Below are 26901 nucleotides of genomic sequence, written 5' to 3'. Positions count from 1 at the left end.
AAGAATAATACATGACAGCAAGATAGTACTTGCTAAGTGTAAAGAAACAAATGAATCTTCTCTTCAGAACTGTTTTTGGTTTCTCGCTCAGTCAAATGATCAGGTTCAGCTTAACTTATATTGTATGTACCTGTAGCTAGTTATAATACAGGGAAAAATGTGATGTCTACTATGTTTTCTTTTGAGAAATATGTAATGTGAATATTTAGATCAAGTGTTCAGTTTATAGTAAACTTGAAATCTAGGGCTGCAAATTCCAAAGTAGCATGATATTTGAGGAATGGCTTGGAGGTTACTTAGTGATGGCTGTGACCAGAAAGATGGCTAGGCTGATAAAGGCACTTTCTGCTAAGCCTGACAGCCTGAGTTTAATTCACAGACCTATATGCTGGAGAGAGCGAACTGACTCCTGCAGGTTGTCCTCAGACTGCTATGGTATACACAAAATAAATAATAAAGGTAATCATAAAGAACAGAGGCTGAGCTGGGCGGTGGTGGCGCATGCCTGTAATACCAGCACTTGGGAGGCAGAGGCAGGTGGATTTCTGAGTTTGAGGCCAGCCTGGTCTACAGAGTGAGTTCCAGGACAGCCAGGGCTATACAGAGAAACCCTGTCTCGGGGGGGGGGGGGGGGGGGAAAAAACAAGTCAAAAACAAAACAAAACAAAAAAAAAACGGAGGCTGGGTGTGGCTGTGCACTCCTTTAATCTTAGTGCTTAGGAGGCCAGGCGGATCTCTGCTTTTGAGACCAGCCTGGGCATATCCAGTTACAGGGCAGCATGGGCTCTGCAGAGAGACCTTGATTCAAAATGAATGAATGAATGAATGAATGAATGAATGAATGAATGAATGAAGCTTGCTGGCCAGAGGTGGTGAACGCCTGTACTCCTAGCACTTGGGAGGCAGAGGCAAGTAGATCTTTGAGTTCAAGGTGAGCCTTGTCCACAGAGCAAGTTCCAGGACAGCCAGGGTTATCCAGAGATACCTTCTGGGGGGGATGGGGGGGGGAACAAAACAAAACAAAAAAATGGCTGAAGGCTGATAATTATAAAAGCTGTGGATGGGGATAAATTGTGTTTCCTTTGTGTGTGTATCTGAAAATTTCTGTGATAATGAGTTTAAAAGAAAAAATAGTGAAGTGAGCAACTAGAGGTATTTGGAATTTGGGAATGTTTACATTGTGGTCTCTTAAAACGTGAATCAGGGAGGAGGAAAAAGTATGAACTGTTCTGGATGGCAGACACTAAAATGACATTACCAAATTCCTTCCTTTCTTGAACAGAGTTATACTATGTAGAACTCAGACTGTCCTTAAATGAGAACCCCCTGGCCTCAGCCACTGTAGTGCTGTGATTACAGTCATGTATTGTAAGTGCCAGGCCAAATGCAATATTTTTGAACCTTGTTAAATGAACTTTGCTTGAATTTTGGTTCCAAAAAATTAGGCTAAAAAAAGACTTTTGAGGGGAAGGTAGGGGGCATTGGAATCGTTAAAAGTGTGATTCACTATTAGGTGATATTAGAGTATTATTTTTTCTCTGAAGGCTTATAGTTTTGTGAGTTCTTAACAAAATATCTTCAGCTGGACATGGTGGTGGACACCTCTTCTCAGTACTTAGGAGGCAGAGGCAGGCGAATCTCTCAGTTTGAGGTAGCCTTGTCTACATATTGAGTTCCAGGCTAGGCAGGGATACATAGTGAGACCCTCTCTCAAAAGCAAACAAAAAGAGAGCATCTTTAGTTTTTAAATAAAAATTAGTAGCATTTTAATATTTTTAGAATTGTGGCAGACTATATACACACAACATAAAATTTATGCTTTACACCATTTCTAAGTGTTCAATTTAGTGGCATTAATAGGGGAAACTGTTTTTAAACATTCTTCTAATGTGAGCATAGACTCTAAAGTCTGCTGAGTCACTTAAGCTCTAGAATAATCCTTGTTTTTGTAAGATGCAGGCTTTGTATCTCCTGAGCTGATGTTAGAGCTGTAATTGAAAGACTTAGGTCAACTGAGTCTTTTGATTACTTTGTTTTCCTCTCTCTTAAGATTTAATTGTAAACATGTCTTCTTAGAGTATGTAGTATTTCAGTGCTGTAATCTTACTTTTTGTTACTCTTGTTTGTTGCCATGGTATGTATGACTGTGTGTGTAAATACATCTGTATTGAGCTGAGGGAATGGACTATGTAAATGTTGTTTCTGATGCCATTCGCTTGTGGATGATTATTTAGATATAATTTTCTTAGACAAACATTTTGTTTTGATTTTAGGCATTATGGTGTGACTTCATTATATCACAGGATAAGTCTGAAAAGATCTATAGTAAGTTTCTTTATGAAATTTTATTTTCCATGATTCTAAGCATTTATCTCATTGTGTGATATATTCATAAGCAACTCTTAATCACAGTGGCTCAATATAAATGTTTCGCGTAATGTCTTGATGAACTTTTGCTGTTTGGATTGAACTGTTTAGCAGGAAAATAAACAACTCATAAATCTTGTACTCTTCCCTTTCAGAGAGTCATGAACTAGAGAAATGCATCTGTATATTACAGAGCTCATGTATGAACATGCATAGCACAGACGGGAAGGATTATATAGCTTCCTTACCATTCCAGGTAAACTCAGTGTCGTCAGTCTCTGGTGTGTATTTTGTGTAACATGTAATCATGTGCAGCAGATGTTTAATGTAGGTCTCTTATATGTTAAAGGTGTTAGTTTTTATTTAACTGAATTTCAGTAGTTTTAGTTTACTATGTGACTATTCTTTCCACAAAAATAATTTTGTAGTGAAGTAAATTATGAAGCATGAGATGTTTGTCAGTTTAATGATGTTTACAAAGTCACGTTGGCTCTATTGTATTAGGCATATGAGTAATATTGGCCTTTTTTGTATCACATCATCTTTTAGTGCTCAGAGCTGTTACACTGTGTTAATGACATCAGCCCCAGTTTCACTTTGAGCACCTGGTTTGTGGGTTTTGTTTTTTTTTTGTCTTAGAGTTGCTTGTTAAAATCATAGATTTTGAAATACTATATTTTGTGATGTTACTTTGAAAGCCCTCAGTAAATTCAAAGAGAATGTTCTGTTTTCTGTCTGATTTTTGCTTAAACTGTAGTTTTCTTTCTTCTATTCCCCCACCCTTTTATTGATAGGTGGCAAACGTTTGGGCCACTAAATATGGTTTGCTGTTTGAACGAAGCAGTTCTTCACATGAGGTGCCTCCAAGTCTACCTAGGTATTCATTTTATTATGTTCAGAATATTATTTCTTGGGCTTTTATAGTGTTGATCCTGAAGTCAACATGCTAACCTAAATGTTTGGCTGGTGAGGTATCCATGGTCACAGCACAAGTATCGCACCATTCTCAGAAGTGCCAGTTGAGCTCAGCTCTGAGTGCTTACACAGCACCCCACTGCTCTGTGCTCTCCTGGGGACGCTGAGCCGTAGCTGGAGGACAGGGTTCGATTCTGAGCTCTGCCATGTCTTTGTTGTACCGCTTTGGACAGACCATTATCACTTTCTTCATTTTCATTTTCTTCCTTGTTTCAGGAATGTTCTTCGTTAGCTCTTGGGATCTGCACGGACTCTCACAGGGGGCCCAGTGTCTATTAAGTGCTTAGTCAGTGGTGGATGTCTGTTGATAGTGTGCCTGCTGAAAGGAGGAACGTGCAGAACAAACACAGGGTCTCACAGCAGTAGCAGACACTTGCTGTGTGAGAACTGTGCAGATTTTCATCTCTGTGTTCATAGAAAAGCTAGTTCTTCTCTTCTCTTTTTTTTTTTTTTGGTTTTTCAAGACAGGGTTTCTCTGTGTAGCCCTGACTGTCCTGGTAATTGCTCTGTAGACCAGGCTGGCTGCGAACTCAGAAATCCGCCTGCCTCTGCCTCCCAAGTCCTGGGATTAAAAGCATGCGCCACCACTGCCTAGCCAGTTCTTCTCTTCTTTACCTTATTGAAAATTTCAGACTTAATTACTTGAAGTATTTTTCTCTTCTTTTAAAAAATGTATCCATTTATGAACAAGTGTCGGAGGCTAAATTTCTTGCCTCCTGTAGACACACTGCAACTAGGAGAGATAAGGGACCAGCTTATCTCGAACCCATCGTTATTTTCGGGAGTCTATCCTGTGGCGGCTGCTCTTTGCAGATTCTACCCTGGACATAGTCAGCTTCCTTCTCTATGTGTGTATGCACAGAATTATTACAAGAAGAGTTTAGAACTAAATGGAAGATGCCTTGACAGTTTGTGAGGAATTTAGAAGGTCATTTTTTGAGATGGTAGCTATGATAGAATGCTTGACCGGGATTGCGGGAGGAAGGACTTACTTTGCTTCACGATTTCAGCCCTGTGTTCAGGGAAGGTAAGGCAGAGTTTATGGCAGGGCTGTGTGGCACAGGCTCTGTACGTCCTGGCAGACCAGGAAGTGAGTGAAATGAGGGATGGGAACAGGGCTGGGCAGTAACCCTAAGACCCTGCTCTCTCTAAGGCTCCACTGCCTCCTAAAGCAGTGCTGCAGCTGGGGACCAAGGGTTCAGACGTGAGCCTCGGTGGGCATTTCATGTTCAGTTGGTGGTGTTGGCACCGAGGTGCGCATCGTTCTGGTGACGGATTGTGTGTTTGTTTATTGCTAGAGAACCTTTGCCTACTATGTTCAGCATGCTGCACCCACTAGATGAAATAACTCCACTTGTTTGTAAATCCGGAAGTAAGTGCACTTTCATATTCTTTTATGTAAGTGTGTTTTGACATTGAGGGAAGAAGTAAAAAGTTTATTTTAAAAGTGACTTGTTTTATTAGAAGGTAATTTAAGCATATTATAAAAGTAACTTTTATCGTGAAAATAACTCATTGAAAGCAAGGACAAAAGTTATCTCAGCAAAGCCAAGGCTTATATATCACTGAGGGACACTGACATTTGATAATTTGCTTGTAGGTGTCTGTCCTTTAAAAATAAGAAAATGAAAGATATTTGGATGAACTAAAGTTTTCTTTTTTTTTAAGGGAACGTTCATAGGTCCTGATTGCTGGGTACATTTTATTATTTTACTGTCTTTGTTGAAGATTCCTGGGGTTTGCACTTTGAGTATTTCTAAAGTATTGCTGTATGCTTGGCTTAAAATTTAGGCTTTACAACACACAAATAGGTATCTACAAATAATAGACTGAAGACTAGAAGGGCGTTTAGAGTCTTTGGTCATTTTACTTGTACATTCCAAGTACCACTGAGGTGTTATCTTCTGATCATGAGTCCAATAGCCACTGGCTAAACCAAGCCTTTGTCCTGTTCTAGTAAAACACACCAGCTCTCTTTTAAGTATATATACTTACAATTAGTAAGTGTAGTATATAAGCACAGTAAAATTCTAATTTGACAAAAAATTGGCTGTGATGCTAAGTACCTATAGTCACAGCTGCTACTGAGGCCGAGGCAGGAAGATTGCTTGAGACTAGCACTTTGGGGACAGCCTCTCTTTCTCTTAAAAGATTTTATTATAATTTTTAGTGTGTGTGTACCCAAGTGTAGGTATATACACATGAGTTCAGATGTCCACAGAGGCCAGAAGATAGACTTGGATCCTTGGGGCTGAAGTTAAAGATAATTGTAAGCTACTTGACATGGGTGCTAGAAATTGAACTTGGGTCCTTTGCAAGATCACCAAGCATTCTTGGCCCAGCTATCTCCAGCCCTGTTCCTTCCTCTCCTAAAAAGAAAAGCCCTCTTAACTTTAGGATACCACTGTGTAGCTTCTTAACTCTATGTAGAGTTCCAGACTGGCTTCAGATTCACAAGAGATCTGCCTGCCACTGCCTCCCAAGTGCTGGGATTAAAGGTGTGTGTTACCATGCTTGGATAGTTTTATTATTTCTTTATAAAATTTTTCTATTTCTGAAGAATAATCATGTTTTATTTATTTATCAATTTTTTAAAAAAGATTTATTTATTATATGTAAGTACACTGTAGCTGTCTTCAGACACCCCACAGGAGGGCATCAGATCTCTTTATAGATGGTTGTGAGCCACCATTTGGTTGCTAGGATTTCAACTCAGGGCCTTCAGAAGAACAATCAGTGCTCTTACACCGAGCCATCTCTCCAGCCCCCATTTCCCAATATTTTAACCGAGAATGAAACTGTCAAGGATATGGAACTTGGTTTGTGATGTTATAGAAAAAATAACTGGACTCAGCTGGAAAAACTTCATTTATAATAAGAATGTGTAAAACACATTCTTTACCACTTCTGGGTTATTATTACAGAGGACAGAATAGAACCAGTGAGCAAGTCAGACATTTCCAGTAGATGATTCTAATCTCTAAAGAAGTTGATTGTTAGCTGGATGTTGTGATGTATACCTTTAATCCCAGCACTTGGGAGGCAGAAACATGTGGATCTCTGAGTTTGAAGCCAGCCTGGTGTACATAGTGAGTTCCAATACAGCCAGAACTACATAGTGAAACCCTTTCTCAAAAACAAAACAAAACAAAACACCCGTTGCCTTGGGCTGATGAATTTAATAATGAATCAGGACAAATCTTCACCATTTGAGTTGTATGTGTGTCAGGGTAGAACAGTCATGCTTTGTTTAAGGCATTTAAGGAAGTTGACAATTTAAAATTTGTTGTCAGTTACATTAACATTGAATAATTTTGTGATTTAATTGGCTTGATTCTCTTTTAGGAACAATGAGAAAATTCTTCTTAAAGAATTTTAAGAGCATAAAGCCAATATATTCTGTCCCTGGTCATTTCCATTTTGATTTTTAGGTCTTTTTGGCTCATCTCGGGTGCAGTATGTTGTAGATCCAGCAGTGAAAATAGTGTTTCTGAACATTGACCCCTCCATTGTAATGACCTACGATGCTGCTCAGAATGTGCACTCCGTGTGGACTCTCCGGAGGGTGAAGCCAGAGGTGAGGGACTGATCCTGCTCCTTCTCATGGCAGAGAGCAAACCCTCAACACTTGACGTTTGCGATCAGTTGAGTTTCTTTGGTAAAGAACAAGCCCTTTGTCTCTGCTAACTGCCATCTACATGCATCTTCAAGGCAATTTCAAACAATTTACTCTTTGTTCTGATTGTTTTCTTATTTTTCCCATTCCTTTGACTTAAGGAAGAGAATGCTGTTTTAAAGTTCCCTGAGCAGGCAGGGACCCTGCAGAACGCAGCCACTAGCAGCTCCCTGACAGCACACCTCAGAAGCCTCTCTAAGGGCGAGTCCCCGGTGGCCTCGCCATTCCAGAATTACTCTTCCATTCACAGCCAGAGTCGCTCGGCCTCCTCACCTAGTCTGCACGCTCGGTCGCCTTCCATTTCCAACATGGCGGCTCTAAGGTGGGTATTTGTTTTTGTTTTAAACAAGATAACTGAAGCAACAGAAATCTGCTATTTTAGCTCTCTTATGTTTTGAAGGATTTAAGGTTTCTTTTGACAACTCTTGGATAGTTTTTAGGGGACTAGGCAGAAACCCAACTATGGCTACTTTAGGACTTGAATATCCGTGATGCCTCAGTTTCCTATATCACATTTAGAACCTGTTCATGCTGCTGTACAGTTAATTTGTTTCTCCCATGAGGTATTAGCACTTGGATGAGCATTTAATTCTATAAATATTTTGTTAGTTTTTAACCTTAATTTATAATTTTTTGTTTTATTTTTGATAATATGTATACTTACATATGTTTTTATTGACATAGAGGCTCATAGATGATTCTGTATGTACTGTTTTGCTCTTTTGCAGAAGTCTGAAAGTACAGCATCATACTTTAGACCTTTTTGAATAATGAGTAATTTTCATATATATACATTTATAACTGAAAATGTGTTTATTCTTCAGAAAATATGGTTTAAGTGTTCAGTGTGTGTGTGTGTGTGTGTGTGTGTGTATCTCCTTTCTGTGTAGCCTTAGCTGTCCTGGAACTCAGTGAGTAGATCAAGCTGGGCTACAACTCAGATTTGCCTGTCTCTCCCTCTTGAATGATGGGATTAAGGCCTTGCCCCTTTATGCCTGGTATGACTGCATTTTAATTAACACAGGTTTTAAATAAAGTTTAGGCTGTCATAAAACGAGTTAGGACAAACCGTTTAAATAGCTATTCAATTCTGAAAATGTATATGTTACTGGGATTGTACCGTTAGTTCTTCCTGTGTGTGGGAGTGGAGACTGTTACCAGCATGTGTTAGGAACACAAGCTGCTCACAGTGACGTCCTCTCTGGTTATTTTGCAGTCGTGCTCACTCTCCTGCCCTAGGTGTGCACTCTTTCTCAGGGGTGCAAAGATTCAACCTTTCAAGCCACAATCAGTCACCAAAGAGACACAGCATTTCTCACTCTCCAAGTGGCAGTTTCAACGACTCATTTTTGGCACCAGAAACAGAGCCAATTATTCCTGAGCTGTGCATTGACCACTTATGGACTGAGACACTTCCAAATATAAGGTTTGGTGGATATAATTTTATGTTCAAAGAAAAATATTACTAGTGTTTTTGCAAGATTTTTGGTGTTGTACCTGGCAGTTTAACTCAGTGGTAGAGTGCTTGTCAAATATATGTGAATTTTTAAAGTATCCTTCAACATTAGATTATGGTATTAACACGGAAACTATGTAGAGATACATTTTTATACCACCTTAATTTTAGAAGAATAAATTATTGATACTAAAATGGTTGTAAAAATGTTTTGTCATCAAATATTTCTTTAAGATAGTAATCTTTAAAGGTTCTTCTTTTTCTTAAGGTTTATTTGTTTTCTGTATTCACCATTGCTCTCTTCAGACACACCAGAGGAGGGCATCAGATGCCATTGCAGATGCTTGTCTGCAAACCAGCAGTAGTTGAGAGCTTTACATCCTAATAGTAATCTTTGAGGTTTGAGGTGTTTGAAGTTTTGGGGTAAAACGTCTTAATTCTGTAGTGTTACAGTCAGGCTTCTATTGCTGTGAAAATACATCCTGACTGTAGCAAAACTTATAAAGGAAAGCATTTAATTGGGGCTTACTTAGGGTTTCCGAGGGTCAGTCCATTGCCATATTGGTGTGAAGCAGACAGGCCTGGTGCTGGAACAGTAGCCGAGAGCTTTACATCCTAATACATAGATAGCAGGAGGAGGAACAAGGCACTGGGCCTGAAGGGGGCTTTTGAAACCTCATAGCCTAGTTCTAGTGAGACACTCCAGCAAGGCTAAATACAACCCCAATCCTTCTTTCCCTGATGGCTCTAAACTGGGGACTAAGTATATAAATTTGAGATTGGGACAGGTTGGATTGAGGTGGGCCAATCTCATTTAAACCATCACATGTAGAGTCAGTAATTTGAGATTTTATAGCAATTTTTAGTAAGTTTTATCTTAGTGTTAAATGTCAGCTCTACTTTTTGAGAAATAACTCTAATCTTTCTATGATCTCATTGATACTCTGTGAATTCAGCCTCATGCCAGTGTGTGTGCTAATTGACAAGGTACTTGAAAGATACCTTGTGTCCAACACAAAGCTAAAGGCAGTGCTGCTGGAGCACTCAGTATTCTGTGGGTAGGGTTGGGAAAGACTGGCCCAGTGGGTGCTGTGATCCAGAGAGCAGTTCAGAGAGACAGCATGGACCACAGATACTCCTGGTTTGCTTTGTGATGGAGGGGCAGCCTGATAATGAAGAGGTGTGAGAATGCTCGTGTGTGGGCCTGCTTACATGTGCATAGAAGACAGTCAGCAGCACAGTTTGTAGGTGAGATGAGGCAAGAGAGGTAAATTAGGATTTAGAGTGTAGTGAGCTCGAGCTCTTGAGGTCCTTGGGGTCCTGTGGGGTTCTGGTGTGTCAGGTGACGGCGGTGTGTGTATTGTAAGCTTTTCCTGGGCAGTCTTTAAACATTTACTCACTCTTCACGGTAGTCTGTCACTCCTAACAAGCTAATGCTGAGTGGTGATAAAGGCTAAGGACAGGACTTGGGAGGCGGTGAGGAGAACTGCTACAGAGACAGGAAGTGACATCAAGTGAGAGTAGCAACGGGAACAGCACAACACAGGCATCTCAAGAAGAAAGTAGTGCTGGTATTTCCAGGTGCTGGTGCTGTTTGGCTCTGACCTTTGACCTTGGGAGGTATGCTGATACACTCACCTTAGGCTTGAGGGGTGGTAGGGAAGCTTGGTCCAGCAGGCCAATGGGAGGAGCGGAGTGAGCACAGGCTGAGAGAATCATTAGGTGCTGCCTAAGGGGGTTTCCGCAGTCTCTCAACTATGGATGGAAAGTAGTCTCCAAATTTCACCCGAATTTCTCACTTTGTATATATAAAAGATGAATTTTTGTATGTTTGTTTTTTACCTAGCTGCATAACCCTAACCATCACTGTGAGTAAAAATGGTTGTGTGGTTAGATAAAAAAGAAAAAAACCAACAACAACACCCGAATCCCTTCATTCCCCGCAGCCCCGAGGAGTATGTGTGTGTTTGCTTGTGTAGTTGCACCATATGTACATGTGAAGGTCTGGAGCTGATATCAGGAGTCTTCCTTCATTTTTCTGCACCTTGTTTATTGAAGTAAAGTCTCTTAATTGAATCCAGAGTTGACTGGTCTGGCTAGCCATCCTGTTCCTGGGACCCTTTGTCTCTGCTTTCCAAGTACTGTGTTTATATTTGGACTGTATACTCACCTGACATTTAGTTGGGTTTTGGGAATTCAAATTCCAGTCCTCACATTTGCATGGCAAGTGCATACTAGTTGGCCATCTTCCCAGCCCTCCATTTAACCCCTTGGTTCATCCTCTTCACGCCGTAGTCTAGTCTAAGGCCTAACATGAGAGCACTTGAGTGGGCTCTACTCAGTAGAGAAAGCGTTGTCTGTATAGAGAAAGGGCATGATGGATAAAGGAGGGAATCTGAAAGTGGAGGGATTAGTTTTAGAAGAGATAGTTTATCATATACACAGAACATGAAGTTTTTGTATCTTGATTATTGGTTGATCCAGGAATTACTTAGCTTTCTTGTAAAATGCTTTCAAAGAGTTTTAAGTTATTGAGGTAGATTTTTGGACTAATACTGACAGTTTAATAATGTGTCTACTTCAGAGAGAAAAATTCTCAAGCCTCCAAGGTATTTATAACGGTTGACCTGTGTGGACAGAAGTTCTTGTGCTTCTTAGTGGAAGCCCAGCTTCAGTTACGGTAAGTGTTTCTGTTTCCCATTATCTCTGACGACATTTAGAGCTGGTTCCTTCTCTCCCTTCTGTTTGTCCTTTGTAACCTTATTGAGAAGTAGGTTATATCATAAGATTAACTTGTTGTATCATGATTTTCAGTAAATTTATAGAGGAGTGTAGCCGCCAGCCATCACAGTTCAGGCTTAAAAATTTCTCTCACCACGCAGATCTTCTCTGCCAAGCTAGTCTTAACCCTGCTCCAGTCTCAGGCAGTCATTCTGGGGGCTTTCTGCCTTGTCTCTTGGTTTTCTATGGACATTTAATGTAATCTAGAATCATATATGTTTTTAATTTATTTTTTTTATTTATTTATTTTTTGGTAATTTTGTATCCTTGGCTGGCCTGGAACTTAAAGAGATCTGCTTGCCTCTGCCTCCTGAGTGCTGGAATTAAAGGTGCTTGCTGGATATATATATATATATATATATATATTTTTTTTTTTTTTTTTTTGGATCAACTTTTTCACTTTTCACAGTGATTTTTTTTTTTTTTTTTTAGGATCCACCCTGTTGGGACTTATCTGAGGACTTCCTCAGTGTTACTATACTGTATTCATTGTATAGATAGGTCATGTTCACTTGCTTACCAATTTAATTGATGGATAATTTGCTTACCTCATTGTGTGGCCCTGGTTGTCCAGAAACTTTGTGTAGACCAAGCTAGCTTTCAGCCCACAGACCCGCCTGCCTCTGCCTCCTTCTGGAGTAAAGGCATGTGCCATGATGCCTGCTTGTTTTCACTGTGTGATCACTGTGACTTAGGAACCTGTGGGCAAATGTCTTTGTATGGACATAAGTAATTCTGCTTTTCTTGGGTAGACATCTATCAGTGAAACTGTTGGATTGACTGATAAATTCAAGTTGAATGTTTCAAGAGATTGGCCAGTGTATTTTAAAATAGGCTATACTGTTTTTCATTTCTTCCTCCAGTGTGTGAGGTTCATGTCTCTATACTTTTTAAAATTAATTAATTAATTAATTAATTAATTAATTAATTATTGAAAAAGGAAGTGATTTTATGATAAAATTGAAGATTCACATGGAAAATATTTCTGATAAAATTCAAGAAATACATAGAAAAACACGTTAAAATTGACAATTTTCATGGAAAATTAAAGAGTAAAATGGTAGACATAAAAAACATTGCTAAATTAACTGAAAGTGAAATTAAAAACATTTTGTGGTAAAATTAGAAATTTACATAGGAAATATTTCTGATAAAATAGAAGAAATATATAGAAAAGCATGTTAAAATTGAAGATTATCATGGAAAATAATACAGATAAAATGGTAGACAAAAACATTACTAAATTAATTGAAAGGAATTATAATTATTTTCTGATAAAATTGAAGAGTTACTTCAATATTTGTTAGTCTATGTCTTTTTTTGGGGGGGGGGATTTCTCTGTGTAGCCCTGGCTGTCCTGGAACTCACTCTGTAGACCAGGCTGGCCTCAACTCAGAGATCTACCTGCCTCCGCCTCCCAGTGCTGGGATTAAAGGTGTGTGTCACCACCTCCCGGCAGTCTATATCTTTTTATTGGGGAATTGAGTCCATCGATGTCAAGAGATATTAAGGAATAGTGATTGTTACCTCCTGTTATTTTTTATGTTATTTTTATGTTTGTGTGGGTATCTTCTTTTGGGACCATTGGAAGATTACTTTCTTGCATTTTCTAGGGTGTAGTTTCCCTCCTTGTGTTGGCATTTTTCATTTATTAGCCTTTGTAGGGCTGGATTTATGGACAGATAGTGTGTAAATTTAGTTTTTATCTTGGAATATCTTGGTTTCCCCATCTATGGTGATTGAGACTTTTGCTGGGTGTAGTAGTCTGGGCTGGCATTTGTGTTCTCTTAGGGTCTGTATGAGCTCTGCCCAGGATCCTCTAGCTTTCATGATCTCTGGTGAGAAGTCTGGTGTGATTCTGATAGGTCTGCCTTTATAAGTTACTTGCCCTTTTTCCCTTACTGCTTTTAATATTCTTTCTTTGTTTAGTGCATTTGGTGTTTTGATTATTATGCGATGGGAGGAATTTTCTGTTCTGTTCCAGTCTGTTTGGAGTTCTGTAGGCTTCTTGTATGTTCATGGGCATCTCTTTCTTTAGGTTAGAAAAGTTTTCTTCTATAATTTTGTTGAAGATATTTGCTGGCCCTTTAAGTTGTAAATTATTTGCTCTCTTCTATACCTATAATCCTTAGGTTTGGTCTTTTCATTGTGCCCTGGATTTCCTGGTTGTTTTGTGTTACAAGCTTTTTGCATTTTGCATTTTCTTTGATTGTTGAGTCAATGTTGAGTCAATGTTTTCTATGTTATCTTCAGCACCTGAGATTCTTTTCTTCTATTTCTTGAATTCTGTTGTTGATGCTTGCATCTATGACTCTTGATTTCTTTCTAAGATTTTCTATCTCCAGAGTTGTCTCCCTTTGTGATTTCTTCATTGTTTCTACATTTTTAGATCCTGGATGGTTTTGTTCAGTTCCTTCACTTGATTGTGTTTGCCTGTAATTCTTTTTGTTGTTTTTTTTTTTTTTTTTTTGAGACAGGATTTCTCTGTGTATCCCTGGCTATCCTGGAACTTAATCTGTACACAAGGCTGACCTTGAACTCAGAAATCCGCCTGCCTCTGCCTCCCAAGTGCTGGAATTAAAGGCGTGAGCCACCACCACCACCACTACCACCACCACCACCACCACCACCCGCTGTAATTCTTTAAGAGATTCTTGTGTTTCCTCTTTAAGGGCTTTTATCTGTTGACCCATGTTCTTTGTATTTCTTTAAGGGATTTTTGTGTTTCCTCTTTAAGAGCTTTTACCTGTTGACCTATGTTCTCCTGTATTTCTTTAAGGAAATTATTTATGTCCTTGAAATCCTCTATCAGCATCAGAGATGCAATTTTAAATCCAACTCTTGCTTTTCCAGTTTGTTGGAGTATCTGGGACTTTCTGGGGTGGGAGAACTGAGTTCTGATGTTGCCAAGTAGCCTCGGTTTCTGTTGGTAGGGTTCTTGTGCTTGCCTTTCACCATCTGGTTATCTCTGGTGTTAGTTTGTCTTGCTGTCTCTGGCTGGAGCTTGTCCCTCCTGTGGGCCTGTAAGCCTTGTGTTCATACTCCTGGGAGACCAACTCTCTTCTGGCAGGGTCTGTGCACAGAAGGCTGTAGAGCTTCCTGGCTCCCTGGTGCAAATGGCGACCAGAAGGTTCCTGTCCCAGTTGCTGCACTGATCATATGCCCTGTGTACTTATAGCTGTTCCCCTCCAGAGAGAATGTCGAGATCTCTCCTCCACACTCAGAAGTGGAGGCACTGCTGGGAGATCACTTTCTCCTGGCGGGCTGTGCACAGAAGGCTGTGGAGCTGCCTGGCTCCCTGGTGCAAATGGGAGCCGGCAGTCTCTATCCTAAACAGTGTTAGATGTCATCAGTATCTTTGATTGTGTCTGTCCCAATGAAGCATCAAGTGGTTTCTATTCATATTTCCCTGATGCTTTCTTAAAAATAAATTATTTTGTATGTATGTATGTTTTGCCTGCATGTATGTCTGTGTACTATAGTGCCTTCCATGGTACCTCACAGTGGTTCTTGGCAGAAGAACACGTTGAATCCCTCGGAACTGGAGTTACAAATGGTTGAGTTGTTATGTGGATATTGAGAACCAAATTTTGTTCCCAAGAACAAGGTTGTCTGGAAGAGCAGTCATTTATTTAGGAATTATTATAGCCTTCAGCAAGTTGCAAAATTATAGAGCTGCCCTTCTATGTCACAAAGTCTTTTTAAATTTAAACATTTTTAAAAGTTTTGTGTGTGTGTGTGTGTGTGTGTGTATCATATGGCATTCTTGTGGAGGTCTGAGGGCAAGTTGGAGGAATCTGTTCTTCACTATATGGCCTGTGTTTACACCCAGGCTGTCGAGCTTTACCTGCTGAGCCTTCTAGCTCCCTGGCCCCAAGTACTTTTTTTCCCCAAGTGGTAACTGTATCATGTTTTTTTTTTTTTTAAAGATTTATTTATTATATGTAAGTACACTGTTGCTGTCTTCAGACACTCCAGAAGAGGGCGTCAGATCTCATTACAGATGGTTGTGAGCCACCATGTGGTTGCTGGGATTTGAACTCAAGACCTTCGGAAGAGCAGTCAATGCTCTTAACCGCTGAGCCATCTCTCCAGCCCCCTGTATCATGTTTTTAAAATCAGGAAAGTGGTATGAATATGACCCACATATCTTTCTTTTGTTCACATGTATTCATATACATATATATTTATATGGATTCAAGCACTTTTCTCATATGTGCAGATTTGCATAATAGTCAGAACATCCCATACTGTCTGTCTTCTTGCTCTCCAACTATACTGAACACAGACCCTTCCTTCCCCCACTCCCCCACCCCCTCTGTGTGTGTGTGTGTGTGTGTGTGTGTGTGTGTGTATCCCTGACTGTCCTGGAATTTGCAATGTAGTCCCTGTTGTCCTCGATCTCACAGAGATCTACCCACTTCTGCCTTCCAAGAGCTGAGTTTAAAGGCATACGCCACAGCGCCCAGCCCACACTCCTATAACTCATTTTGTTTGTTTGTTTTGTTTTTATTTTTATATTTAGCTGTGTAAAGTTTCAAGAGAGTAATGACAAGACCCAGCTTATCTTTGGCTCTGTTACCAACATACATGCAAAAGACGCAGCCCCAGTGGAGGTAAGCACACAGTGAAATTGTTATGCTTTATCAGAGTTATTATGGGAAATTATATTAATGTACTCAGAATATAAGAACTTTTGTTTTTGTGTTTTAGAAGATACACACCATGCTGGTGTTGGAAGGCAATGGGAACCTGGTGCTGTACACAGGAGTGGTCCGGGTATGTTGAGAGCAATGCTCTGCTCTTCTGGTAGAACTGCCTCCGTTATTTACAGGGGCCCTACTGTTCTGTACAATTTGGAGGAACATTCTTGTGGAAAATGAAACTAATGTGGAGACCAGTACTAATTTGGATTAAGGTCACTGTTAAATGCATTGACAGTATGCACCTGTAATCCCCAAATGGGAAATTGTGTATAGGTAGTCTTAGAAACCAATTTGAGAATAGAAGGTGGACAGCTTTGGGAAGTGCCAGCATTGTTGCAGGATTGCACTATACTAAGTGTTATATATGTCAGTTGCAGCTTCCTTTTGTAGCTTTTGTCGAGTTTAAGAATATATGCTTATGCTGGACATGGAGGCACACATCTGTAATTGCAGCACTTGGGAGGCAGAGGCAGGTGGATCTCTTGTGAGTTCAAAGTTAGCCAGATCTATAGAATGAGTTTTAGAACAGCAGAGCTACATAGTGAGACCCTGTTTCAAGAAATTATAAATAAACACATAATAAAAAATATATACTTAAAGACACTGAAGGAAATGTATTATCAGTATTTCTATTTTTTTCTATCATTTCTGTTTTTAAGGCAGGGTCTCACTAAGTAGTACAGGTCTTAGGACCCCTGGCTTGGCCGGCCAGTAGCTTTATTACATTTTCTGAGTGCAACTGCCACCTGCCCCTCCCATACAGTATCCTGACACGTCCAGGAATCCACCCCTTGATTTTATTGTTAGCTTTGCGCATATGTACATGTCACCTGAGGTCAGTTTGTTTACTTCTCCTTGTTTTTGAATTTTTATATAAAGGACTTATATATGTGACTCTTGAGTTTATAGACTATATATACGATCTTCAACTTTTTTAAAAAATGTGATCTTTTTCTTTTTTTACATATATAATTTATTTATTTTTATTTTTATGAGTACACTGTCGCTGTCTTCAGACACACCAGAAGAGAGCATCAGATCCCATTACAGATGGCTGTGAGCCACCATGTGGTGCTGGGACTTGAACCCAGGACCTCTGGAAGAGTAGTCAGAGCTCTTAACTACTGAGCTCTCTCTCCTGTCTTCAGCTTTTTTTGCAAAAAAAATTTGCTAAATCAAACAAAAAAATTTTACTGAGGTATTTACAATTGGTAGAATTTGAGAGGTTGCTAAATGTGCATTTTGCTTTTCAGTTGTGTTTAGTGATCATGAATTTTAACATATGTAGAGAACTTTTAGCTTATGTGCCTAAATGTAACTTAAGGTGATGTAGTCACTGACACCTCCCCTCATCTTTTTATTACTCAAAGGTGGGGAAAGTTTTTATTCCTGGACTTCCAGCTCCTTCCCTGACAATGTCCAACATGATGCCTCGGCCCAGCACCCCGCTCGATGGTGTTAGTACTCCGAAGCCTCTCAGTAAATTACTTGGATCAATGGATGAGGTAAGAAGTAGTCTTGTCAAATGTTAATCATGTTTTGAAGAAGTTTGGTCTAGTATTAGCTCTTTCTATAGTTAACTTAATTTTAGGTAATATTTATGAATACATGTTTTTTTTGTTTTTGTTTTGTTTTGTTTTTTTTCGAGACAGGGTTTCTCTGTGTAGCCCTTGGTTGTCCTGGAACTCACTCTGTAGACCAGGCTGGCCTCGAACTCAGACATCCACCTGCCTCTGCTTCCCAAGTGCTGGGATTAAAGGTGTGTGCCACCACTGCCCGGCCAAATATATGTCTTTGAGCACGAGTAGTAGATATTGCATGCTGACCTCCTTGGTGCTGTGAAAGATGTTCTTTGGAAAAGCTCTCAGAATTTCTCAGGATATAGTAGATATGTGATCTGTATAAGAAATCATAATTTAGGATAGCTTATTAAGAGTTTTCGGTGGGGCTGGAGAGAACTCAGCACTTAAGAACTGGCTGCTCTTCCAGAGGACCTGGCTTCAATTCCCAGCAGCCACATAGTGGCTCACAGCTGTCACAACTCTAGTTCCAGGGAAACTGGTCTCTTCACAACAATGCATATAAAATAAAATTATTTTTTAAAAGTTCTAAATGAGGGATAGAAGCCGCTAATGTTCCCCCATTCACTGAACAGAATCCTAGGTTGAATCTTTTTTTTTCCCCATTAATTTATTTATTTATTCACTTTATATTTTGGTCACAGCCCTCCCCCCACTCTTCTCCTCCCATAGTTCTTCTTCCTACCCTGTCTCTTCTCCTCTGAGAAGTGGGACTCCCTGCCCCCTGCTGCTAGGCATCAACCCACCCTGGCACATCAAGCCACTGTAGGACCAGACTCATCCTCTCCCACTGAAGCCAGACATGGCGGCCCAGTGAGGGGAGTGGGACCCACAGGCAGGCAACAGAGTCAGGGACAGCCCCTGCTCCAGATGTTGGGGGGGTTGAATGAAGAGCAAGCTGCCCTTCTGCTACACATGTGCAGGGTGGGGGCTAAGTCTAGCTCATGCTTTCTCTTTTACTGTTGGTTCAGTCTCTGGGAGCCCCCTGGGTTCAGGTTGGTTGCCTCTTTGGGTCTTCCTGTAGGGTTCCTATCCCTTCAGGTACTCCAGTCCTTCCACTGTCTCTTCCACAGGACTCCTGAAAGCTCCCTCTAAAGTCTGGCTCTGGATCTCTGCATCTGTTGCCATTGGCTGCTGGAGAGCGCCTCTAAGAGGACATTTATGTTAGGTTCCTGTCTGCAAGCAAAGCAGAGTATCATTAACAGTGTCAGGGATGGGTATCAAGTTGGGCCAACCATTGGTTGCTGGCCCGAATCTTGAGGGTAAGAAGGGAAAATAAAGGACCATTCAGGGCAAGGACATGAACACAGGAGAGTTCAAAAGACTTTTTCTGAGGCTGTTACATGTAGTTCATGTTGGCCTCAGACTTGCTGTATAAACTTTAATAATCTTGAGCTCCTGATGTCCCTGCCATCAGTTTGTCAGTGCTGAGATTACAGGTATCCACTATCATGTAGCTAGATCTTTTAATCCATGTATCTCCATCTTTTAACACAGTTTAAACTAAAGACTCAACAGATCTGTGGAATGAGGAAATAGTTATGTTGGGTGGTATAGAACAGAGAGTGGGATGATAATAGTTACTACTAATAATAACTATTATTTTAAAATTTTCTACATGCTAGGCACTGCCTGCTCTATCAGTATTTTCCTATAAAAACTTTACCTATTAGGAAGATATTTGGTCCTCACTTTATAGGTGGTTGCACAGAGAGGTACATGGAACCTAGTTGTCTGAAGTTACAGAGCTGTTAAGTGGTAGAACTGGGATCCACACCCTACTAATGTATTTTTGAAGACAGTGGATGAAAAGACATTGTTCTAAGTGCAGTTCTCCTGTCATTGTAGGTTTGTGAGAATTTTCTCATGTCATTATTTGTTTTAGGGTTAAAGTTAGGAAGGTCAAGTGAAGTCTGTGTCTACAGGAAAGATCAGGAGAGTCTGAGCTTCATGAGTGCAGAAAGGAGGAGAGTGGCATGGCAGGCCTGGAGAGTGTGAAGGAGAGTGTGCTGCTGGCCAGCGGTGTTTATTCTCTTAGGCTGTGAGTGCTACTGAGAAATGAGGCTGAGTTCTGGGAGCAACTCTGAGCAAGTTCTGTGAGGCTGGTGCCTGTGCTCATCAGACTGGAAAGCCTAGAGACTAGTGGTCTACATTTGAAGGATGTCATAATGTGGATGTGTATGTATGTTGTCAATCAGATGCTTTTTGTAATTTTCTGTGAAGAACTTGGCTTGCTGCAGGGTCATCATTACTGGAACATTAAACCATATGCAAAAATACAGTTCCTTGTCTTTAATTCTCAAAGTCTTTTCATATGTGTTATATTGTGATTTTTTTTTTTTATAGGTGGTTCTATTGTCTCCAGTTCCAGAACTGAGGGATTCTTCAAAACTTAGTGATTCTCTCTACAATGAGGATTGCACATTCCAGCAGCTTGGAACTTACATTCATTCTGTGCGAGACCCTGTTCATAACAGAGTCACTCTCGTAAGTCCTCCTCCAGAGGGTGGAGTAGCTGGCTGATCCTCTAGAGGGTGAAGTAGCTGGCTAAGGGTTATTTGCCTGATACTTCATATTTGGCAGGATGTAAAATTATGTGTGGAAATGAAAACAAACATTTCTCATGATTTTAAGCATTTATTATTATACAATGTGCATATGTGTGTGGGTGTGCATTCATGTGGCCCTGACGTGAATGGCCACAAGTTTGTGGCGTTGGTTCTCTGCTTCCACCTTCATGTGAGCCGTAAGAATTGAATGCAAGGTGCCAGCCAGGCTTTAACTGCCAAGTCACTTTGTCATTCAGATGTCTCAGAATTTTTAAAACATGCTATCATTTCGTACTATTTTACTTTAATTCTGTCGAGATTTCTATATGAAACATTTACTGAATCCAACCCCAATGGAGGAGCTGTGGGGAGTGGACAGTTTCTGGGGGAGGGAAAGTTAGTTTCCTTTAAGGATGTGACCCTGGTGGGGACCACTCGTCAGCAGATTGCTCCACATCCAGGAGGATATGGGTAGCATGAAATGGACTTGATGGGTTGTTAAGAAGGAGAGAGGACAGGAAGTTGGGGGTTGGGAAATAGGATCTGTGAGGAGTTGGGGCTGACTATGATAAAAAGACATTGTATGAAGTTCTCAAGTAGTTAAAGTATTGAACAAATTTATTTAAAACAAGCATATTTAATCCATCAATTTATATTGCTGTGCTTTTGTCTTTTTGGAGAAAGTTACTTTTTGATGATGTCTCATAGTGTTTAGATAAAAACATTATTAAAAGAATTTTTGAAAGTATTTTACAAAAATGCATATTTAGTTAGAAGCATTCATTTCTCATTAAAAAATACAGCAGTTCATTTTATTGTAGTTTGCCTTGACAGGCCGACAGTAGTAAAAATTACTAATTTTTTTTTTAAAGCTTTTAAAAACTTATAATGCTTAAGCAGTTGGATTTTTGTTTCCATTCTTTTCACTAGGAACTGAGCAATGGCTCCATGGTCAGGATCACTATCCCTGAAGTTGCCACCTCGGAACTGGGTACTGTGACTCTCAGCTTGTTTACTACCCTGTTGATGGAGACAGTTTCTGTTCTTTTTGTTTGTTTGGTTGGGTTTTTTTGTGTTTTTTTTTTTTGTGTTTTTTTTTTTTTTTTCTCCTTTTTGGTCTGAATGCAGTGCCCATGGAGGCCAGAAGAGGCTGTCAGGTCCCCACAGACTAGAAGTAGGATGGTTGTCATTTGCTGTGTGGGTGCTAGAAATTGAACCCAGGTTCTCTACAAGAACAGCCTGTGCTCTCGACTGCTGAACCATCTCTCCAGCCTGCAGGTTCTGGTTGTTAGAAGTGATTCCTTTGCAACATCTGGCTTATTCTTGTTAGGTTTTCAGCTAAAACATGCCTTTTTGGTTTTCTAAGACTTTTAGTCTTGGCAGTGTCTGTGCTCATGTAGCAGATTGATGAGGCCGAGCTGCTAAAGATGGCATGTGTACTGCTGGTTTGTGTGTCAACCTGACACGGGCTGGAGTTATCTCAGAGAAAGGAGCTTCAGGTGGGGAAAGGCCTCCGTGAGATGCAGCTGTGGGGCATTTTCTCATTGATCAAGTGGGGAGGGCCCCTTGTGGGTGGTACCATCTCTGGGCTGGTAGTCTTGGGTTCTATAAGAGAGCAGGCTGAGCAGACCAGGGGAAGCAAGCCAGTAAGAAACATCCCTCCATGGCCCCTGCATCAACTCCTGCTTCCTGATCTGCTTGAGTTCCAGTCCTGACTTGCTTTGGTGACAAACTACAGTGTTGAAGTATAAGCAGAATAAACCCTTTCCTCCCCAATTTACTTCTTGGTCATGATGTTTGTGTAGGAATAGAAACCCTGACTAAGACAGTGTTCATGACAGTGGTGGAACGGAGGGAGTGAGAATGAAAACTGTCTGGAGCCATTTTCTCTCAATAGTGAATCTGTGCTGTTTACAGCAGGCAGGACCCTGGGCTCTCCACTGTAGCTGGTTTTCACACCAATGACCCACTTAGGGCAGGGTGAGGGAAGAGAGACAGGAATGTTTCACTCATTTAGAACTCCTGCAGCATCCCTAAGCATTCCTGTTAGTAGGCACCTGTGTTGCATGCTGAGTCTACTGAAGATTTGATCCATATTTCATATAAATTTATTGGTGTATAAATTAGATATTTTTTATAAAGTAAACTTGATTGTTCAAACTAGGACAGTTTTGCAAGTGAGAAGGGAACAGTTACGTCCTGCAGCAGTGGTTGGAATCAGGGTTATTTCTGGGGAACTGGGCTCCGTGCTCACCTTATTTCTAATCCAGAGTTAGGGATCTGACCGCTCTCCTCAGAGTTTCCTTGTTGAATTCAGTAGTTTAAAGTGATTGATAGTGATGACGTAATGTTTGTCCCAATAGACTCCTTAGTGACAGTTTCTTCTTTAGTGCTGGCCTTGCCATGGTAGCAACTTGAACCTTCCCACTGAAGGGGGGAAGGAAGTACATAGGAAGCATGCTAACAGCAGGGTTTGCTTTTCACAGTGCAGACGTGCCTGCAAGCAATTAAGTTCGTCCTGCCAAAAGAAGTAGCGATCCAGGTACTCGTCAAGTGGTACAACGTGCACAGCGCTCCAGGAGGACCCAGCTGCCACTCAGAATGGAGTTTATTTGTGATTTGTCTCTTGAACATGATGGGTTATAACACAGACCGCTTAGCATGGACCCGAAGTGTAAGTAGTTACAGTTGTTTTCTTCATTATCCTGTTATAAATGCAGTGCTTGTATAACTGGCTATATAACACTGAGAGAACATAACAACCTTAAAAACAGGTATTGGGATAATACTAAGGCTTATTGTCCTATATTGCATGAATCAAATTCTCAGTAGGTTTTCAGTCTTTATAAAAAATGTGAAAAAAAAAAGAAAAAAGAAAAAAAAGAAAAATGTGTTAAAGCACATTTTCCTTTTTTTTTCTTTTTGTCTTTCATTTTCCTTTTTTTTTTCTTTTTGTCTTTTTTAATGTCAAGGTCTTGCTGTGTTCGTAGCCCAGGCTGGTCTTGATTTCACCACATTCCTGACTTTGCCTCCCAAGTGCTGGGATTGTTACTGATGCCTGATTTGACTGTTTCTCGGTTATCTTTGTAAAATGACTTAAATAGACCTCTTGGATCTGTTGGTAGGTGAGGCTGAGAGGTCACAGCCTTAGCCTTGGGGCACTGTTAGTGGTGTGCCGCTCAGCCTCCGAGCCCTTCTTGCAGGGTGTACGCAGACGGTTTACACGCTCACGAGCAGCACGGTGCCCTCAGTGTGCGTGTGCTTGTTCTCTTGGAGATCATCCAGTTACTCAAGCATGGTCACCCTTTTGCCCCCCAGACTCACCTGTGTTTTCGTCTTGTGCCAGCACCTCCATTTTTTTTTAAAAGCTTTTTCTAATTCATTATGAAAGTTAATTTTTCACTTTGGAGAAAGATTTGGAAAATGAAAAAGCAAGTGATTATCTCCTGTTCCTCAGAATAGCTATTGTAGACACTTTTTGGTTTTTTGGATTTAGTTTATTTGAGACAGGGTTTCTCTGTATAGCCCTGACTGTCCTGGAGCTCACTCTGTAGAACAGGCTGGCCTCGAACTCAGAAATCCGCCTGCCTCTGCCTCCCAGAGTGCTGGGATTACAGGCGTGTGCCACCACCGCCCCTGCAGACAGTTTTAATGGTGCCTTTTACATGAAAATAGTAATGATGGGAATTTTGCAAATTCTTAAATTTTTTTCACAGAATCATTCCATGCCATCACATATAAACAAATAGCTAATACTTGGGACTTATTGGAAAGTTGTCTTATTTTGAATAATTTTCTAGTGTTTTTTTTTTACACACTAGTTGTTTTTACACACTAGCTATTTCTCAAGAAATGAATTCTTAAGACATTGGGCCAGATAACATTTAGAAGGGGTGTCTAGTCAATAAATTCTTGCTAAGTATTGTTTAGAAGTACCTCCACTTACCACATTGATTATTTGTGATGTAGTGACCCTTTACTAGATCAGAGCAATATTATCTTATTTCTGTGCAAGTAGGAATGATTTTCTTTTCTCAGGCTCTCATTGGTCAAGTAGGAATAAAATATAACTCTTGAAGTTTTGACCAGCTGTCTGTAGCCTTTTGCTTGTATTTGGACCCTTCTTAGCTTAGCAAAGTCAGGTCATGTTAGTCACTCCTTTGGCTTAGAATTCTTCAGAGACTTCCTATCTCCTTCATGATAGAAGCTGTAAAAGTAACTTGGAAGCTCAGTGCCTCAGTCTGCTGTCCTAGGCCTAGGCCTGGAAACTTCTAGACTCCATACAATCTTACTTAGACTTACAATGTTTTCAGCCTCTGAGCCTTAACTGCTGAATAAGCTCACTCTTTCTAGCTCTTGCTGGCTCTTGCTGGCTGCTCCACCAGCTGTTCTGGCTCAGACTCCTTTCCAAGCTGACTGATTCCATCTGGCTTCTTTTCTGCCTCTCCTGAATTGCTCTGCTTGGTCTCATACTAATGTTGGCAATATGTTCTTAATGTGTAATAACCTTCTGACTTCTCAATTCTCTCTTCAACCTATCTCTGTAAAGCTTTCAAGGCAAACCTGCCTTTTCCCACCCCACACTCCTGCTCCCTCTTACAGCTTCCCTTCCTCGCTCTTCTCATGAGAGTTGGGCATATTTTATTCTGTCAAATCTTTCTCTGATTTGTCACTTTGTCTGCCACTCAATTAGACATCATTTTCAAACATAAGGTATTTCCTTCTACAAACTAATTTTAGTTTCATTGTTTGAGATTAAAGGTATGTTCTATGGATGTGTATGTATTCATACCACAACTGGAAACAGGTTTTTTGTTTTCTTTTTGTTTTTTTCAGTAAATAACACAATCTTGGGATTCACAGTGTGATCATATATCCTGCAACCAGCAGCTGTCATGGTTATGGAGACAATTTTAAAACAAGTATTTATGAGTTAGTTTTGAATTTTTAGAATTTTGTTGGAAATTACAATTTCCAGGTAACTTGATTAAATGACACATTGACCACATGAGTTTCTATAGAATGACAGTTCCTGAAGTTAAGTTTGTGAGTCTACTTTTTATTTTTTTGAGACCAAAGCTTGGGATGAAACGGTCCTCAGTGGCCACTCAGTTTCATTGTGCTCATTTTCTATTTGCTTTGTCCAGACTTATTTGTTTGTGCTTTTATTTCTATGACATTGTAGAGAGTGCTAATGACTCATGTGATTTTTGGTATTCTGTGTAGTTATAATTTGTATCAGGAAGTAGGAAGAGAAAGTCGGAGAGAAAAAGAAATGACCCTTACTGTACCTATGAGCCCAGGCACTGCACAGACTGCTTTACATATCAGTTTAGCTCCATGAGCACTTAAGGAGATTTTTATGTCATACTTCCTGGTGAAAAAAAAGAGTGTCAGTGACATTCTTCAGTTTCTGTAATTAGCAGAACAGAGTCCAAGTCCTTAAACTGATTAGTTAACAGCAATAAAGTCACAATAATATCTTCTGCTTTGGGGTTATGTTTCAGGTTGACTTTGAAGGATCACTTTCCCCAGTCATTGCTCCCAAGAAAGCAAGACCTTCTGAAACCGGATCTGACGACGTAAGCATTGTTACTTCTTGCTAATGTTATCGTCCAGGTGTATATTTCCATCAGTTTGTTATTTTTCCTTTATGTTTTGCTGTACTTATTTTACTTCTAAGGTTATTTTGAAGGATAGAATCTGTCTTGTTTTCTGTTATTTACTTACTTTTGTCTTTAATCATATAAAATTACTATAAACATATATATTTTGCATGAGTTCAGTGTGGGCTTCTGGATAGTTTATTGATAACTGATCAAGTATTTGACAGCATTTACCCTTTTATGTAGCATTTCTCTGGCTTATTCTGAAGTGGTCCAGAGCACAGACCATTTTGTATTATCTCTTTATTTGTAGTCAGTCCCTTTCCCCTTTTCTTCAAGCAAGTCCTGACTTGAAATCTTTGACGACATGTTAGTTGTGCCTGTTGTAGAATTTGTTATAAATAAAATAATACAGTCTGTATTCCAGTATACATAAGGTTTCTTTCATTCAGCATAATATATGGAGAGTTAACCAGTTGTGTGTTCTTTTTATTACCAAGTGGCGAGTCTCAATTGTAGTTTGTTTTACATTCTTTCTGTTGATGGTTATATTAGGCTGTTTTCAGTTTTGTTTTTGTTTTTGAGTGAAGATGCTTATGGGGTCCAGGGATGTTATAACCCCTGTTGGAATTTCAAGTGGTTAAAATCACCTGATATGGGTTCTGGGAACCACCCTTAGGTCCTTTGCAAGAGAAGTGTGCACTCTTAGCTGCTGAACCTCTCCAGCCTCCTGCTGTTATCTTTAAATAGCTCTTCCAGGAGGCATTATGTAATAATTGCTGTCCTTTCTTCTTCTTTTAGGACTGGGAATACTTACTGAATTCAGAGTACCATCACAATGTTGAGTCTCATCTTTTGAACAAATCTCTATGTTTGACTGCTTTGGAAGTTTCCAAGGCAAAAGATGAAGATTTTTCGCAGAACCTTACGCTGGATTCTTCTACTCTTCTCTTTGCTCACATTCCTGCAATTTTCTTTGTTCTTCACCTGGTTTATGAAGAGCTCAAGTTGAATACTCTAATGGGAGAAGGAATTTGTTCTCTTATTGACCTCCTTGTTCAGTTGGCAAGGTAGATGTTAGAACAGTGCAAGAGGACCTTAGAGGGCTTTCTATGATATGTCATAAGAACCTCGGCAGGAAAACTCTCCAATCTACCCTTCTCAGACCCCCACAGCATTGTCTGCAAACCGTAAAGCTGTTGATA

The 26901-nt window shown here is 40.1% G+C and overlaps 1 protein-coding gene across 1 annotated transcript in view; it reads left to right on the top strand.

Moving 5' to 3' along the window:
* Positions 1-26901, top strand: part of Anapc1 (anaphase promoting complex subunit 1) — a 79199-nt gene that overhangs the window by 4200 nt on the left and 48098 nt on the right. The window contains exons 4-19 of the mRNA XM_052183566.1: positions 2274-2325; positions 2523-2623; positions 3162-3244; positions 4641-4714; positions 6774-6919; positions 7120-7340; positions 8235-8444; positions 11059-11154; positions 15781-15871; positions 15969-16034; positions 17332-17466; positions 19888-20028; positions 21021-21081; positions 22577-22764; positions 25598-25672; positions 26498-26766. Coding sequence (XP_052039526.1) covers positions 2274-2325; positions 2523-2623; positions 3162-3244; positions 4641-4714; positions 6774-6919; positions 7120-7340; positions 8235-8444; positions 11059-11154; positions 15781-15871; positions 15969-16034; positions 17332-17466; positions 19888-20028; positions 21021-21081; positions 22577-22764; positions 25598-25672; positions 26498-26766 — 2009 coding nt within the window. The remainder of the gene's footprint in view (positions 1-2273; positions 2326-2522; positions 2624-3161; positions 3245-4640; positions 4715-6773; positions 6920-7119; positions 7341-8234; positions 8445-11058; positions 11155-15780; positions 15872-15968; positions 16035-17331; positions 17467-19887; positions 20029-21020; positions 21082-22576; positions 22765-25597; positions 25673-26497; positions 26767-26901) is intronic.

The sequence above is a fragment of the Apodemus sylvaticus genome, chromosome 5 (genome assembly GCF_947179515.1).
Source record: "Apodemus sylvaticus chromosome 5, mApoSyl1.1, whole genome shotgun sequence".
Classification (NCBI taxonomy): domain Eukaryota; kingdom Metazoa; phylum Chordata; class Mammalia; order Rodentia; family Muridae; genus Apodemus; species Apodemus sylvaticus.
Note: the sequence above shows the minus strand (reverse complement) of the source record. Positions and strands in the feature narration are given on the sequence as shown.